Source organism: Vombatus ursinus, unplaced genomic scaffold, assembly GCF_900497805.2.
Source record: "Vombatus ursinus unplaced genomic scaffold, bare-nosed wombat genome assembly UNPS02014801.1, whole genome shotgun sequence".
Taxonomy (NCBI): domain Eukaryota; kingdom Metazoa; phylum Chordata; class Mammalia; order Diprotodontia; family Vombatidae; genus Vombatus; species Vombatus ursinus.
The window spans coordinates 845,125-863,198 of record NW_020954579.1 but is presented as its reverse complement, the minus strand read 5'-3'; the positions used below and the strand labels follow the sequence as shown (position 1 = coordinate 863,198).

At 45.2% G+C, this 18,074-nt stretch overlaps 1 protein-coding gene across 1 annotated transcript; it reads right to left on the bottom strand.

The window, feature by feature from the left end:
- Nucleotides 1-295: 295 nt before the first annotated feature.
- On the bottom strand, nt 296-17,413 carry CCR7 (C-C motif chemokine receptor 7). The gene is made up of 3 exons (XM_027873222.1): nt 17,249-17,413; nt 6,442-6,491; nt 296-2,378 (listed from the first exon to the last, which is right to left on the bottom strand). The coding sequence occupies exons 1-3, from the start codon at nt 17,256-17,258 to the stop codon at nt 1,314-1,316; spliced, it is 1,125 nt and encodes a 374-aa protein (XP_027729023.1). The 5' UTR covers nt 17,259-17,413; the 3' UTR covers nt 296-1,313.
- Between the last annotated feature and the right edge of the window lie 661 nt (nt 17,414-18,074).

Here is an 18,074-nt window from a genome sequence, read left to right as displayed (position 1 = left end):
GGTTTCCAAGGGAATGTGGGGAGGGAGTGGGTCCGGGAGGGAGTGCCCAGGTGGGGAACTAGAATCCTTCTCATTTGCAGTTTGCAAAACATCTCCTTTTTTACTGAAAAAAGCTATTATTGGGGGCAGCTAGGTGGCACAGTGGATAGAGCACTGGCCCTGGAGTCAGGAGGACCCGAGTTCAAATCCGGCCTCAGACCAAACACTTGACATTTACTAGCTGTGTGACCCTGGGCAAGTCACTTAACCCCAATTGCCTAAAAATTTAAAAAAAAAAAGAGAGAGAGAAAAGCTATTGTTTTCTTAAGGGAAAACATTTATTTGTGTGCATGTGGAAAATGTTTTCCTAATGAAATGGAAGCTGATGCTCAGCTGAGTATGACAAAAATCTTCCTCTGCCCTCTTTAAAGACAACAGGGGAATACATTTGTGGAACTTGAGTAGACAGCATTGTTTTCCTATTTTCCTCCTGCCTGGAGCCAAACAGAGATTGGGGCTCAGTGCGTTCCAGCCTGGTTCCACGGGCCAAGGCAGGAAAAAGTGGGTTTGGCTTTGGAAACTCTTCTGACCTGCAGAAGTAATCTCACCCACCCTCTGCCCACTCCTTATGAACACAAGTCAGGGTTAGGAGAGGGAGACCAGCTCTACTCAAGACTAGTTCAAGTGTAGCTGAAAGTTGAGTCTTGGCTGGGGGTGAAGTGAAGGTATCCTAGTTCAGAATTGGCCCAAATACAAAAGTATGGGGGCAAGGGATGGAGTCAGACACAGTCAAGTTTTACTCCTTCCCCCCCTAAGACAAAGCAGGTCGTCTACTCTCTCTTGTCCGGGTAAAATAGTCTTGTTCTCTGAGGAAATTTGCTTCAGCCCTCAGGGATCTCTTTGAAGAGTGTTTTTCCTCCAACATCCAAGAGCAGTTTCATTCTGAGATATTAGCTTTTCACCTCATCTCCCCACAACCCCAACCCCACTAGGCCCTTTCCTAGCCCCAGGCCACTCCCGACTCTCACTTTTAGATCTTGAGGATAACCCAAGCATCCTGAGCTCTGGTGTTAGCTGTCAATATATCTCTTTTCTCCCTTTTGTTGGGGTTTATGTGGTTGGCTCAGGCTGGCTTCTCAGGTGGGTATTTCTCTGGTTGAAGCACCAAGAAAAACCTTTATAGTGAAGTATCAGAGAGAGAGAGAAAGAGAGACCCTTTTCCAACCCTAGCAGCTTTGAAATTCTTGGTCTTAACTGTCTAAGCAGCTGTAGCCACTTGGGACAAGAGGGCAATGGGGTCCATGGAGATGGGTTTGAATTGGGGAGATGATTCTCTAAGGGGAGAAGGTGGTGGTGGTCTCTGCCTCCATGCTCATGGAGAAGCGCCGATTCTGTCGGCATGAAGACAAATGTAGAAGGCGCTCTTGGCTAAGGCAGCCAAGGGTCTTGAGAAGCTTGAAGAGATCTTGCCGGAACTTAACCCCGATGAAGGCATAGAGGAAGGGGTTGAGACAGCAGCGCAAGCATGCGAGGCTGTAGGTGATGTCGCTGGCTATGTCCAGTTGCTTGCTGTGTTCACAGTCAGTAGAAGTTTTGTTGAGGGCCGCCACAGTCTTGGCCAGGACCACACCATTATAGGGTAGCTGGAAGACGATGAAGACAATGACCACGGCAATGATGACTTTGATAGCCTTGTTGCGCTCAAAGTTGCGGGCCTGCAGCAGCGTGCGGATGATGACGAGGTAGCAAGAGAACATGACCAGCAGCGGGATTAAGAAACCTATGACCATCTGAGACACCTGGATGATGGTCGTGAAGGTCACCAGGTCTTCGGTCACCAGTGAACAACGCCCATTCTTTAGGACGTTGCTGTATATCAGCTCTGGGGTGGAAAAGAGGAAGGCCAGCATCCAGACCACACCGCAGGAGATCTGGCTGATGAGGATGATTCGGGTCCTGTGGCGGTGGGCTGAGACAGCCTGGACAATGGCGAAATAGCGGTCAACGCTGATGCACAGCAACAGGAGCATGCCACTGAAGAAACTCATTTTGTATGTACAATAGACAATTTTGCAGAGGATAGGGCCAAAGATCCAGGACTTGGCGGCGCTGACCGCCCAGAAAGGTAGCGTCAAGAGGAAAAGAATGTCAGCTAGGGCCAAGTTCAGCAGGTAGATATCAGTCATGGTTTTGAGCCTCTTAAAATATATGTAGGTCAGCATGACCAGCCCATTGCCCAGCAGGCCCACAAAGCAGATGACTGAGTACATGGTGGGCAGAAACCAGGCTTTGAAATCCCGGACGTCTTTTTTGTAGCAGAGGGATTCAAACTGGCTGTAGTCCACCGTGGTATTTTCATCACTGTAGTCATCAGTGACTCCATCGTAGCAAAGGCAGACCTGTGGGTGGGATGGAATGGAGAAAGCAGGGAATAAAGGGAAAACAACATCTGGTTTATTCTGGAGGCTGTAAATAGTGGAAAAGAAAAGAAGTCTACCTAAAGACCCAGGAGCAGAGAATGGGAGCAAGTGATTGAGCTTCCCTTGATTACTCATAGACTGGTACTCAATTTACATGTGTCTATAGGTTGTTTTATGAGTGGTTGGTTGTCATTTCCCACGCATGGGTGTTTGTGTTCTGTTTTTCTGATTAGACAGAAGCACTCTGAGGGTAGGGACCTTGTCTCCTTCATGTTTGATATTTCCCCTAAAGCACCCAATACGTGGCCTTGTACAGTAAGCCTACTAAATAATTAGGGGGTGATTTCAGGATGCTATATAATAGACTTGGAGTTGGGAGATCTGAGTTCAAATCCCAGTTCTGACAGTCACCAGTTTACTAGTAGACTGATGGTCACTTTACCTCTCTAAGACTTAGTTTCTTCATCTGTAAAAGGAAGATAATAATATCTTCAGTACCTACCTATCTTAAAGTTCCTATTTTGGAGATCAAATAAGATAATAAAAAGCACGTTACCCACCTCAAAGTACCATGTACATGTTAGCTATTTTTATGCCATAGCAAAGATTTAAATATATAATATAGATTGATAAAACATTTACTAAGCACTTACTATGTGCCAGGTACTGTGCTATTTATAGTATTTAACATATATTTAAATATTTGATGAATGAATGAATGACAGGAGCAGCTTGGTGGGATGTGTGGATATTATTTCTTCCTTCCCCTAGCCCTAGCACCTGCTTCTACTGTGCCTGTCAAGGTCCATCTCTGTTTCCCCAAACCAGCTGTCTGTGCCCACAGAAGGAAGTGGAGGCCTCTCTCTTTCTCTCTCTCTCTTTCACACACACACACACACACACACACACACACAGAGACATAGACACAGACATACACACTTATACATTATCTCTCTGTCTCTGTGTCTCTTACAGACCTTCTCAATCTATAGGATCCAATTCATTCTTTTTTCTTTCTTTTTTTAAAGCTCATCTGCCTATCAGGGCAGAGTTCAGGTGGCCTGCAGTGATTTTATCAATGACAGGGAGGGCATATATGTGCTACTCAGCAGAGTATTAGAGAGGGCCCTGAAGTTGGGGTCCCAGGGAACCCCAGAGAACTAGTAAAAACAGCAGTCTAACTTGACTCCCAAGAACCTAGGCCTAAGCTCAGGTTCTAGCTCAAGCTGTTCCTAGCTTGCTCAAAAATGTTTGGTTTCTTGAAAGCTGATTTTTTTTTTCATTTTTTTCTTTTTACAATGCGTTGTAATCATTAAGCACTTCATACATGCCTGCTGGCTTAGCTTGGCTTGGACTAGTTGTATTTCTGGCCACAGGCAAGGGGAGGGATGAGATAATGGACCCTTTGTCTGAGTTTTTCTATGTGGTATTTTGATGATAATAGCTCACTTTTTACAGAGTACTTTCTCCCTATAGTACTAAGAGGTGGAGAGTACAAGATGAGGAAACTGAGTCTCATAGAGGTTAAATAACAGTATCAGAAAAATACGAGAGCTGGAAGACAGCTTAGAGCTAGCTCATCTAGTCCAATCCCCTCATTTATAGATGTCTTAAAGAGATGACTTGCCTATGATTGTATACCTGGGTAGTGTTGGAGGTAGAATATGAACACGGATCTTCTGGCCCACCTGTTTGCTACTCTGCCTCCCACTGAAGTCAGCATCCATCCTTTCCTCTAGCCTAGGACATTCTTAGAGTAGGTATGACCCAAAGCAGGCCTACTACTCAGTCAGAGGGGTATATTCCAGGGACAGAATCTTCAGAAACATTGAGTAGCCCAGACCCCAGCCTCCTCTCTCCTCTCCCCAGCTGCCTAGGTACATTCTCTCTGGTCTCCCCAAAGCCTGAGGTTTTGGGCAGAGAGGTCTCCCTGACCCTCTTCCTCCCTCCCTTCCTCCTTCTCCAGCTCCTCTGCTTATCCTCTCAGGCTCTCCCTGTGCACCGCTGCTGTAGCCCACAACCCACCACATCCTGTTCCACCTGAGCCGACTCCCTCATGTAAAAGGGAAATACAAGCCACAACTCCTGTTCCCTCAATCTTCCACCCCCTCCCCTAAACCCCAACCTCTAAACTCTCACTGCCAGAAATATAGCTGCTGTAAAGTCCTCTAGTAAGAGGCAGAATTACAGAAACTCAGAACTTGAAGAGGCTTCAGAAGCCAGCTAGGCCTACCCTTACCTTCCAAGAACCGGTCACTTAGCCTCTGCTTGGAGAGCTCTAGAGAGGGGGACCCCATTCCCTCCCAAGGCAGCCCATTCACCTTTGGGAAATTGCTCAGTTTTTTTTTCTTTTCCATTGAACAGAAATCTGCCAATCCCACCCCCTTCACCTAGCTCCGCCCACTGGGGCCAATCTGGACAAAACTAATCCTGCTTCTACCTGACTTTCCAACAAGTTCTTGAAGACAGCTATCATGTTCACCCTAAGTCTAGGGCACAGACAAGAGAGAGGGAGGCCACACTCAAAGATGTGGAGCCCAAGTACCAGCAGACCTCTGGCCTGGGCTTTCAGGAATGGATAATGATTAGAAATTTAATTCTGGACTTTGTTTCTGAAAAGTCGCAGCTCTGGACCTGGATATGTTGAGGGTCAAACTTGGGGCTTTTTTGTGCTAATTTTGTGTCTCGCTCTAATGTTGGTCAGTCCTCTGTGTCTAACTCACTCACTTCCTCAGGGCCTTCTTGTGAACTACCAGTGTCCACCTACGCGTTAGACTCGGATTCAATCAGGAATTTTTGACCTAGGGTCCGTGGATAGATTTTAAGGGTCAGGTGAGGCTGTAAACTTGGATGGGAAAAAAATGACATCTTTATTTTGATTTCCTTCAATTATTTTAAAACATTCTAAGAAGGAGTCCCTAGGCTTCATCACACTGCCAAAGGAATCCAGACACACAAAAAAGGTTAAGGCCCCCTGAGTACATTAGATGATCGTTAAGGTTCCTTTTGTGCTCAATTTTCTCATCTGAACTCAGTTTCTTCTTTTGGAATGTAAGCCCCCTGAGGGCAGGCTCTGTTTTGGTTTTTGTCTTTGAATCCTCAGTACCTGGCACTGTGCCTGACACATAATAGGTGTCTGACATTTCTGTTGGGTTGAATTGAATCTATAAAATGGGAACTAACTAACACTTAAATCGACAGAATTGTGACTGTCAATGTCAAATGTCAGTGATGAAATGATAATAATTCTATCTCCCGCCTTATGCTTGGCAAACTAGTTTTGTGGTTCTTTCAGTGATTTTTTTCTTCTCCCCCTCCCTCACTCCACCTAGGGCGTTTGGGTTGATTCTATCTATTTCACGAAAGAGAAACTGAGATCTGAGAGATGCACTTTGCAGATGAAAGTTGGGAGGATGATTACGAAGTGTGGAAAACTTGAGGTCACTAGGACTTAGATTATCAGACTAAATGCACTCCCTCCTTCTACTCTCCCCTTGCCTACATGAAGTTTTACACTCTTAGGCCTTATTTAAGTGTGTGCTGGTTTGTGAGTGAAAACAAGAGTTTTGTTCTTGGTGGTGCAGTGGAATGGGGGCTGGGTTTAGAGTCAGAAGGCTTGGGTTCGAATGCTGGCCTTCGAATGCATCACCATGGGCAAGTCACTTACCCTTTCTCTTTGGACCTCCCTTTCCTCATCTGCAAAATGAGATGGGTGGTCCAGATGACCTCTAAGGACCCTTTAAATCCCTGATCCAATGATCTATGTTTTTTTACACTTATTTTTATGCTGCTCCTCTCTGAAAGAACACAAGGTGTGTCCTTAATTTCAATCTCTCCAGGGGAGAGAGGATGGTAATACTCTGCTCTTCCCCCATGAAGGAGGTTGAGGAAATGTGACCCAGGATTGTGTGACTTCCCCAGTTTGGGGAGTAAGGAGGATGAGAGATAGGAGTGCTGTTGTAAAACAGGCTCTATTATTACCCTCTAATCCAAGTCTCTCTCCATCAGACCCCCTACCACTGGCTTGGTGAGGAATTCTTACCTGACAAATAACAAGCAGGGTCACCACCATTACACTCCGCATCCCTTTTCCTACAAAAGACAAAAGATATAACATTAGCAGTTGGCCTGGGGAGTTTTTGGTGAATCTGTGATTAATAAGTCACGGTATAAGTGACTTAATTCAGGCTTTGCAAATTAAAAGATTAATAAGTCAGAGGTTTTTAACTTCTTTTCTTATGTCACGGACCCCTTAAGCAGCTTGGTGAAGCCTATGGAGGGGTGGACCTGTTCTCAGAATGATTTTTTTTATTAATTTATTTTGATTTATCAATAATCATTTCCATATGCTTTTGAGTTTAAAATTTTTCTCCCCCTCCCCAAGATGGTGCACAATCTGATATATGCTATACATTTACCAGAATGATGTTTTTAAATGCATAAAATAAAATACATAGGCCAAAAGAGGAAATTCATGAAACAAATAGGCATTTTTCACATCTAATTCATGGTCCCCTTGAAATCTATCCATGGGGGGAGAGGAGAAGGGAGGGGGCAGGAGGCAGTCTATAGTAGGAGTATTAGACAGTGGAGACATGGAGACATGGGTTCCAAATCCTGTTCCCTGACACATCTTACTTTGCGACCCTGGGCAAGTTATTTAATCTCTCTGAGCCTCAACCTTCTCATCTGTAAAAGGACAATAGCTGACATTTATAAAGTGCTTTGGGGTTTGCAAAGGTCTGTGCTGTTCAGACTACTCATTGGAAGGATGAATACTGAAGCTAAAGCTTAAATACTTTGGTCACAAAATGAGAAGACAGGACTCATGGGAAAAGACCCTGATGCTGGAAAGATTGAAGGTGAAAGGAGAAGAGAACAGCAGAGGATGAGATGGATTGAGAGTGTCATGGAAGCAACGGGCATGAGCTTGCACAGACTTCAGAGACAGTGAAGGACAGAAAGGCTTGGAGTGCTATGATTCATGGGGTCGCAAGGAGTAGGATAAGACAGAGTGAATGATCTACAAAGCTGTTCATACATTAACTCGTTTGGGCCTCACAGCAACCCTGTGAGATAGGCACTATGAGAGCAACAGCATTATCCCTCTTATGTGCAGTCGCTTCAGTCGTGTCAAACTCTTTGTGACCCCTTTTGGGGTTTTCTTAGCAAGGATACTGCAGTGGTTTGCCATTTCCTTTTCCAGCTCAGTTTACAGATGAGGAAACTGAGGCAAACGGTCAAGTGACTTGGTCAGGGTCACTCAGCCAGTAAGTGTCTGAGACTGGGTTTGAACGCAGGTCTTCCTGACTCTAGGCCTGGCTCTCTATCTACTGTGCTACCTAGCTGCCCTATCCCCATTATTCATATAATGAAATTGAGGTTCATAGTGGCTAAATGAACCTGCCCATGGTCCCATGGCTAGGAAGGAACTGAGCTAAAATTTGAACCCAAGGCTTCCTGGCTCCCAGTTCAGAACTCCTACTTTACCATGCTTGCTTCTTAGTATCATTCTCTCCCCTCCCCCTTCCCCACCCCGAATATTAAGTGTTGTTTTGAGGATCAAGTGAGATCATGCATGGAAAGGGTTTTTGCAAAGCCTGAAGTGCTGCTTAAATGTCAGCTCTTATTTTTAAGCTCCCCTGTTCCTTATTAAAGAGAGGGGAGAGGAGAAGAGATGCTGGGAACTTTCATCATGGGCACCGCTACTACGCACTGTGTTTGTTAAGACAGAACATCAGAACCAGATTGTGCCTCCAAATACTTGGCCAGCCGCCCAGCCCACTCCCCTTGCTCTCTCCTCCTCCTCTTCCTACAGCCAAATCTATGTCCCGGTCCAGGTCCATCTCTTCAAAGGGAGGTACAGGGCTCCTTCCCTACCTCCTGGAGGCTCCTTTGACTCCCCCTTAGACGTTTCTGATCTGGGGTAGACCCACTTCTAGCTGAGTTAGAACTGACTCTGACTCCTTTGCTCTCTATCTCCCACAGCCACGAGGCAGGGCTACAAGAGAGCCAGAGTCAGGCTGAAGTTTTGCTCAAAATAGCCATCCAGGGAGAGTTGTCCCTGGGTCCAGGTGTTTCTGCAGAGATCTGATGCCACCAGTCAGGTGCTCTGGGTCTCTCCTGAGTGCGGCCAGCCAGCTTGGGAAACAAATTTGTGAATGAAGTTGGGTGGGGTGACTGGGTTCACCTATTTCATTAATCACTTGATAGGGAAGGGTGGTGCCCCAGGGGTCCCTCAGTTCCATACCCAATCAGAAACAATTTCCCCTTTAGCCAGAGTCTTCTCCCCTCTTATATAAAAGTGTGTTATGGGCACCCCCCTCCCCAGGAGCTGAGAGAAGAGGACTCACTTAGAGGGTGATAGAGAAGTAGTGGAAGATTGGGGAAAACCACAGCTGCTGGGAGTCAGATGACCTTGGATTTGAATTCGACACTTGTGCCTTGTTTGACTGTGGGCAAGTACCTCCCCCCCATCTCTGTGCCTTAGTTTCTTAAAATAAGGAAGTTGAATTAGATGATCTCTAAGACCCCTTCTAGCTTTAGATTCAAGGTTCCAAGTCCCTAGAAGCCCGGGGACTACGGTATTCTTTGGTGGGGAGAAGTGGTAGGGAGGAGACCACCAGTGTCCCCAAATTAAATTTTCTTAAAGGCTGTTTAGTGGGCTAATACTTTGTCTCTGTGTATGGTGTGTGTGTGTGTGTGTGTTGTGTGTGTGCGTGAGCACGTGCACATGTGCACATGCCCTACATGGATTTGTGGGGGGTTAGGAGAAATGTTCAATGCTGACCATGAAGAAGGTCAGACACTGCTGGGGGATATCAGGAGACCTCGGACTGGGCTTAAGCAGGGTCCTGTGGTACCAGGCAGACCAGGAGACCAGGACCATAGGGTCAGAACAGCATATGGACATAGCAATCCCTCTTGGGCTCTTCTTTAAGGCTTAGGAGTCAGGAAAGGCCCTGGAAACCTTTTCCTCAGAGGTTGGGGAAGATAAGTTTGAATTTAAAGGGCTGCCCACATTAAGAGCTAGCATTTATATAACGTTTTAAAGTTGGCAAAATGCTTTACCAATATTACCTCATTTTGTCCTCATAACAAGCTTTGGCGGTGGGTGCTATTGTTATCCTGCTTTACAGATGAAGAAACTGACGCAGAAAGTTTTTAAAGTAATTGCCCAGAGTCACACAGCTAGGAAGTGCTGGGTTTGAACTCAGGTCTTCCTGACTCCAGGTCCAGAGCTCTAACCATTGTACCACCCAGCTACTTTTCCATGTTTGACCTTGGGTAAGTCACTTCCCCTCTAGGCTTCAGTTTTTTTTTTTTAAAAATAAAGTAAAATGAAAATGTAGGACAACATGATCTTCAAAGTCCCTTTTGGTTCCATGTTTCTCTTTGGGGAGGGTGACTTGAACATGGACTAGGCGCTTCCCTCCCTCCTTTGGGCTGGAGAAATGTGACCCACTCTTCCACTTCAGAAGCCTTTAAGAATTAGGGCTGTTCACAGGCATTCACTCCCCACCTCCTAATCCTGGGTGCAGTTTCCCTGTGGAGTGGTTTCCTTGTCTACACCGCCACCTACTGGAAATGATTTGGCAAGACAACTAAAATGCTGCGGCCCCTGGGGGTAATGGAGAAGGGTTTTTGGACTAGGGGGTGGGTAGTAGGGAAGGTGGTTGTTATTCCCTGGATTATTCTTGGGGAAAGAAGGAAATGGATCCAAACAACAAAAAGGAGTAGATCTCTCTGTCTCCCTAAATTGGCCATACTGTCTCACCCAAGTCCCCTGGCTATCATGGATTCCAAGTCCTAGGTTCAAATTCCCCACCTTGCTACTTGCTACCTATGTGACCTTGGGTAGGTAAATCACACATCCACCCTGTGCCTCAGTTTCCTCCTTTGTAAAATGAAGGATATTGGATTAGATGGCTTCTGAGGTCCCTTCCAGTTTCAAATCTAAGATCTTATAACCTTTCCCCACCCAAAGTTGAACGCTGGCAAATATTAAGGACATCAAGAAAATTGAGGGAGAAGCTATTTTGAGTTTCTTCGAGGAAAACTATCACCTACTTCAACTGGTTGGGGAACTGGACCAAGGTAAGAGGAGTCAGATATAGTTAATCAGTGAGGAGACTCACAGAGGATTGTCTAATCCAGGGATTGTTTACCTTTTTTTTGTCATGGACCCCTTTTAAAGGGCATTCTGGGGGAGTCTATGAACCCCTTCTCAAGAGAATGTTTTTGAATGAGAAAAAAGTTTCTTGTTCAGTCGTTTCAGACTCTTTATGACCTTACTTGGGGTTTTCTTGGCAGAAATACAGGACTGGTTTGCCATTTCCTTCTCCGGCTACAGATGAGGAAACTGAGGCAAATAGGGTCAAGTGACTTGGCCAGGGTCACACAGCTAGTTCATGTCTGAGGTCAGATTTGAACTTATTTGTCTTCCTAATTCCAAGCCCAGAGCTCTATCCTCTGCATCACCTAGCTGTCCCATGTAAAAAATACAGGGATTATAAAGGAAACCAAGTCTAATGAAACAATTAGCAAAATATTTTTTAAAAGCAAATTTGCAGACCCCAGGTTAAGGATTCCTAATTGTCCAACCCAACCTGACCAAAAATCAGGAGGCTACCCTGGTTTTGTTAGGAAACCCTAGCAATGGGGAACTAGTCTGCCAGAGCCATCCATTCCCTACCCATTGAATCAGAGAATTTAAGAGCTGAGTTAAAATGTGGAATAGATTTGGAAGGACCTGAAAAGTTCATTTCAATAGACATTTACTAAATACTTATGTCTACAGAGATAAAAGAAGATACAATTCTTGCCTGCAGAGTTTACAATCACCTAGCAACTTTCATCTAGCAACCTTTTTACCACCTTCATAAAGAGGAGGTGTTGTGTAGGGGAAAGAACCTGGGTTTGAATCGTGATTGTTATTATTATTATTTTTGGAGGTAATCTGGGTTAAGTGACTTGCCCAGGGTCCCACAGCAAGTAAGTGTCTGAGGCTGGATTTGAACTCAGTTCCTCCTGACTCCAGGGCAGATGCTCTATCCAGAATCCTCATTCTTAAAACTTGTTAGCTGTGTGACCTTGGGCAAGTCAAACTCTTTGAGCCTTGTGTTCCTCAGTCTAAAAAATGTGGGCAATTAAATTTGCACTATCCATGTGATTGGGCTGTTGTGATTTATATAGTGTTTATAGAGCATTCGTGAATTGATAACACTCTATTAAAGGCAAGGAAACTGAGGGAACTCAGAGAGGAAAAGAAAGCCTGAAACTGCTTAGCTAATTAGTCACAGAAGTAGAATCTAGATCACCAGATTATAAATTTAGGTGTATAGAGTTTATCTAGACCAGCTCACACATTTGAGGAAACTGGGGGTCCCCAGAAGTTAAGTGACTTGCCCAAGGTCATATAGGCAGAAGTATTTTGAACCTAACCCCTGTAAAACCTGTGTCCGGTCTCTCAGCTCAATCTCTTTTCTCCTAGGCTTCTCTGTCTCACAGTGGTGTATCCTCTCTCCTTCCCTTAACTCATCTCTCTCTTCTAACACTCTTTAAACCAGTAAACCTCAGTTTCCCCAGAGAATCCAGTCTGGGGCAAGTCCATACTTGCCACACCCTGTATAAGGGGCCAGGGACATGTGCACTGACTCATCTCAGTTAAGCTCTGAAGTTTTGTTGGACATGCAAATATCATTTAGTTACAGTTGAGAAAGTCTGTTCTGACTAGCAGTGGGAACCACAAAAACAAAAAAAAAACCCAAGGTGTCAGTAAAGTCATCGAGAGTGAGAGTTAAGTCCAACAACCTTGTTTCTTTTCCATTCCACTGCCAACCCCCTCCAACTATACCCCTCCCTCCAGCACCTCATATGTGTCCCTTCATTCCCAGAGAGAGGTTGCCCTCTTCTGGGCCTGGGAGAAAAGGTTAAGGGGTCTGGGAGGTTGGGGGCAGGTTTGTTTGTTTTTTTCCTAGGAAGGGCTGGCAATACTGAGAAGATGCAGGGGAAACCCTGTGCCTACCAGGGATGGAGAGGTCAGTCAGTTGTTTATGAGTCAGAACCTTAATCAGTCATAGACCAACTGTTTTAAGTAGGAAGGTTGGACAGTACCAGTAAACCTGAGGGTTGGTGGATGAGATTTTGGGACATGGTTGACTTGAACAATGGGTATTTTCTGCAACTGTTACCTGGAGCTCTTATGAAGAAATTCCCTAAAATTCCTCCCTGAGTTTTCAACAAAAGAAACTCCCTATACCTCCTCAGCCTCAGATATAGCGGGTTGTTGGCTCTGTGACCCTTTTACTCCCTGCTCCCCAACCCCCCTCCAAGCCATGTGCTCAGGACTTCCAGCCTGCCAAATTTGCTGGGTGCCCAAGTCTTTGCTCTGTTTGTGTGTAGTGTGTGTATGTTAGGAATTGTGTTGGTAAGGTAAGATCAAAGGTTCATAGACCTAGAGTTTGAAGGTACTTCAGAGGCTGTCCCAGTTTACATGAGAAAACTGAGGCACAGAGAAGGTAAGTGATTTGCCCAAGATTCTACAAGTAACAAGTATCAAAGGTGACATTTGAACCCAGGTTCTTTGACTCAAAGCTAGTGGACTTTCTATGATACCACATCATGCAAAGGAAAGGGAAAGTATTGCTCGATGGGAGCCAATCTCCCTCAAAAGGAGGCGGTATCCTCTGGGATTGGGGGTTAGGCAGGGGAGTTTGAGTCAGTGACAAAAACCCTCTCCCACTGAGAGCTTATTGCCAGATACCACGTTTTTATGTGCGCATGTCTGTATTCTCAAGCCTTTCACCCCTCTCCATGCTCTTTTGCCTTCTCTTATCTCCTCTGAATTCTGTTTTCTTTCTCATTGCCACCACGATTATTATGCTCCCTAACCTCTATTCCTTGGAACATTTCAAACTCCAGAGGTTCTGTCTGGCACTAAAGATTAGGGGGTCTGGAAATCAACCAACCTTGTAGATAGCTACAAGCCCAGGTTAAGGAACAATGGGATGCCCAGGCCAATAGTACTCAAGACGATTAAAATGATAACAATAACAACAGTAGCAGCAACAATGACAGAGCCCTAGACTCTAAGAGAAGGGCTCTTTTGAGGAAATGCTCTAGTGGTCCTTACAGCTGGCCCTTGATTATCCATGAGCTTTGGGAGAGGAGTAGCCTGGATGATGAGATTTTTGCCTCGGTTTTCTCCTCTATAAAAGAGGTTAGATTCGATGATCTCTGTAATCACTTGCATCTTTGGCATTCTGATTCTATCCCTAAACCTAAACCTCATTTTATGTGAATGTTTACCCGTTAGATTGTAAGTTCCCTGAGGACAGAGACTCTGGACTTTCTCCCTTTACATCTCCAATGTGGTGTACATACCACATTGTGGTGTACATAAATTTATGAATAGAATTGAATTGTTTGAACTTTCTCTTGTACCACACCTGCTTACTAGCCAGAGCTTTTTGCTGAGGGCCAAGCAGGCTGTTTGACTTTCTCTTTTTGTTGTGGGAAAACAAGATTAAGTAAATTAGCAAATCTATATTAGGGTATAGATGGGAAAGAGGGGAGTCCTGTAATCTGGACAATCTACATCCAGGCTAGCCAAACCCTGGACAATGGGGAAATGGCCATATCAGTTAAGCTAATGAGTCCACTGACTGTCAGAAGTTCCTCCCCACAATTGTCCCCCCCCCCCACCTCCCCCACCTCAGCTCAACGTGCATGGAAAGTTTGTATAACCTGGATAGACACATAGTATTCCTTTTTCCTTCATCCCCCAACACTTTTAGGCTTAACCTGTAATTTCATTGGCACAGGGAATTTCCAGTGAGAACTCTCCTTCCACCAATATGGCTTGCCATCTGCTCTGTAATGTAAATTTCACTGCAGGGATTCTAACAGTTTTTGTGTGATGGACCTCTTTGTCGGTCTGGTGAAACTCACAGAACCTTTCTCAGAATGATGGTTTTAAATGAATAAAATAAAATACACAGGATTATAAAGGAAACTAATTATGTCGAAATACATTGATCAAAATAGTTAGAGAAAAAAAACAACCGAGTTCATAGACCCCAGATTAAGGACCCCAGTTTTAGAGAGTTGTCTGAGGCACTGAGCAGTTGAATGACTTGCCCGAAGTCATTCAGCCAGAGGGCTTGAACCCAGGTCTTCCTGACTCTGAGGCCAATTTTCTACCCATTAAGCCAGACTGTCTCTTTTGCTGTCTTATGCTGTTAAAAAAAAGGCACTACAAGTGGCTGGCTTCAGTCAGTGACATTGCGCGCCTGATTTCTTGGCCATCTTCCTGACTGATCCTTCCAGGGAATTGAGGGCCAGAGGAGCCCCTGGCCCATGTTCCTCCTTCCCCCTCCCCCAGCACTTCTATGTCCTATTGTTTTTGAGAATTCAGACCCTGACATCTTCCCTCTGTTTCTCAAAGCGGCTGAGAACAGTTGTTTCTCCCTGTTCATTCTAGTACTGAAAAGAGCCAGTACAGCCCCGGTTCAATTTTCATTTTGTGTAAGAGAAACTAGGCAGTTATTTGGCCCTGTCTTCCACTCCCCTATCTCCTCCTGCCTAACTCTCCCCAAATGAAATGAGTGAAACCTAACCCACCAATGAAGGCAACGGGCCCTGCCAACTGCCATGAGCCCATTCTTAATAATAATAATAATAAAACTTCTTGGTGGTTTCCCTCTTCTTATCTACCCACCGTATCTCTAAACTGCGATCTCTGTCTTGGGTGAACTGAGCTCCAAGAACAAATCTCCCTTCATCACTTGATTCTATCAGGCCGGCATCCTCCAAAGCAGAGATTGGTAAAGAGCCTCAAAGCAATCCCAGGTGTGGCTGGCAACCTTGGAAGGGTTGGAGGCAGAGATGGGGAAGGACCAGGAGCAGGATAGGTGCAAGGGCCTCAGGTTGGTAGCCTCTGAATGGTGGAGTCAAGGGGTTGAGGGAGAGAGGGGTGCAGCTTCAGAGAGGTAAAGGAGAAGATGCCTCTGGTTTGGAGAGAGTGAGCTCCATGGTGGAATAAGAGATGCCTCTTGGGAGTTTGGAGGAGCCCAGCTGGAATATATTCAGACACAGAACACAGGATAATAGGTCGTTGGGTAGAAACCCTGGTGGTCATTTGCTTTTTCAAAGCTGCTTTGCAGAAGGCTGAGTCCCCAGGGTTCCAGGTCTGTGTGTGTGGGGAAGGGTAGGTCAGGTTCAGTGGCAAAGAAAGGCAAGGCAGAGTGTGCTGAGTGAGGCCCCTTCACTTGTGACTTTGAGGCTACTGTGGCGGTAGCCAGCTAGCTAGTGATCTAGTGATACAGAGCTAGTGAATGCAGAACTCAGTCCTCCTGGCTGTCTGTTTTGACTCTCCTTTCATATTACTATGAGAGGGAGCTGATGGCTCCGTGAAAATCCCCCAGAATCTTTTTGGCTCTTTTTCTTCTCCTAAAAGGACAGAACCCTGGGATATGGCCCCAAAGATCAATGGGTTTTAGCTACAAGGAGGGGCTTTTGAATAGAAAAGGTTGCAGTGCACTGCAAGGTTCCCTTCTTCGGTGGAATTCATCTGCCTGGGACAGGAAGGGGCTGCCTGACTGAAAAGAGGGGCTGGACTGGATAGCCTGACACTGACTGCTTCCCAAATAGAATGCTATTTGCAGGCAACATATTAAAGGTAGGACCGTCCTACCTAAGCCTCCATTGGTATTGTCAAGCACGTTGACTGAGTCTTCCATAGCAGTCTTTATAGCATGAGAAATGGAGCTAGGGGAAGTCTAGGAGTTCCTGCCCATCCTTCTTTCTGAGTAGCTTTGAAAGCTACATTTCAAATGGTTTAAAATATTTATTTTTTTTCAAACTTAAGAGATTTAGAAGCATCCTGTGAAAAATTCTCTAGGAATATTATTCTTTCTGGGAATCTAGGGTTGAGCCATAATGCTCCTGGGGCAAATTAAGTTGAGGAATGGGATTAGGGGGCAATGGCACAGAGGACAGTAGTTTGGCCCTCTCATGAGGATTAGGAAGATGGTGGCTCAGGAGAGTAGAGCCATGGTAATGGGATTCTGGTGGTAGTTATTCAAGGGCAGTTGACAGAAAACTAGGACATGATGGGTAGGTTGGTGGTCATCATGGATAGGAAGTCATGCTCACCCTGATTCCTTCCTTGCCATATTGGCACTCTGGGACAAAGTCCCATTTGCCCCAGGATAGTTACAGCTCTGATCTGGAGAGACCCTTGCTTTTATTCTCAGTGGTCAAGAGATACCACTAAATCTTTCACCTGTTTCCTGTTTTCAGAGGATAAACTGCCTCTCATTCCTCTGGTCTCCAAGCTTGACCTGATATAACTCTCTTTCTGGTGTCCCTCCTATCTCAGGTGGGAAAGGATGGACTCAGCCTTCAAGCCCTCAACTGCTATTCCTTCCCTACCCACATGAATGGGTGAGTGGTTATTTCTAGATTCTGATTCTACCTCTGAAGTAAAGGAGATGAGAGGCAGTTTCTGTAGGGAGCAGTGAATTCCCAACAAACTAGATATTGTCTAGTTTGACCCTGAATGTCATGCTTGATCAGAGGTCCCCACCTTGCCTGATTGCAGAAATTGAATTTTGAGAGCAGCTCAGCCCAGGACCCCCAATGGGGATGAGCCTTCCCTCCCCATTCCATACCCAGTGAACTCCAACTGTTCTAGAGGCTCAGGGAGACTATAAAAGTGGTCTCCTTTTTTTCTATCTCCTTAACAATTGGCAGACCCTAAGAATTATCATCTCCTTGAGGGTCCTCTGTAAGCCTCTTCCTGTGAATAGCAGCAAGAAAAATCCCTTCCCCCAAAGTTCACTTACCTAGGTCCATGATGCTTGCTCTGCTGTGGCTGTAATCACCAGGAGAGAGTTGCCACCCCTACCTCCTCTAGCTCTGAAGCTGTGGAGGAAGCAGTATGTAGGTTCTTTTTATTGAGTGAGTGAAGGCACACGTGATGCCTTGGCTCAGCCTTCTGCATGGTTCCTTCTCTTCTTCCCCCACCTAATTATACTCGGGTCACACGGCAGTCCATCCTCCTCAAAGCACCCCTGAGTCACTATTGAAAGTTCTGCATTGAGAAAGTCCCTTCTCGAGCCCTTGTGAATCCAGTTACAAGTGAGGGAAACTGGGAGGCCCTGATGATGTAATTCTGGTTGACTGCTTCATTGATCCTTCCAGTTAAGTCCTTGACTACCTATGAGTCCTGAGAAGAGCAGCAGTTTGGGAAATGGGTTTCGGTATCAGTTTCCTCCTCTGAGACACAAAGGGGTTGGGTCAGGTGGTCTTTGGCTTCCCTTGACTCTGACATTCTATGTTCTTTCTTTTAAGGCAAAGGCTTCTTAAATTTTTTTGAGACATAGACTATGTTTTATGTTCTTTGTTTTAAGGCAGGGGCTTCTTAAATTTTTTTGAGACATAGACCCCTTTGTCAGTCTGATAAAGTCTATGGACTTTTCAGAATAACAATTTAAAATAATTAAAGGATATGAAAATTTCATATATATATATATTTATATTTATATATTTCCACCCCCATCCAAGTTCATGGGCCCACTGAAATTCATCCACACAGCCCTTGAGAATCTATGAACCCCAGGTTAAAATCCTTATTCTAAGGTTTCTTCCAGTCTTAATAACCCATGTACT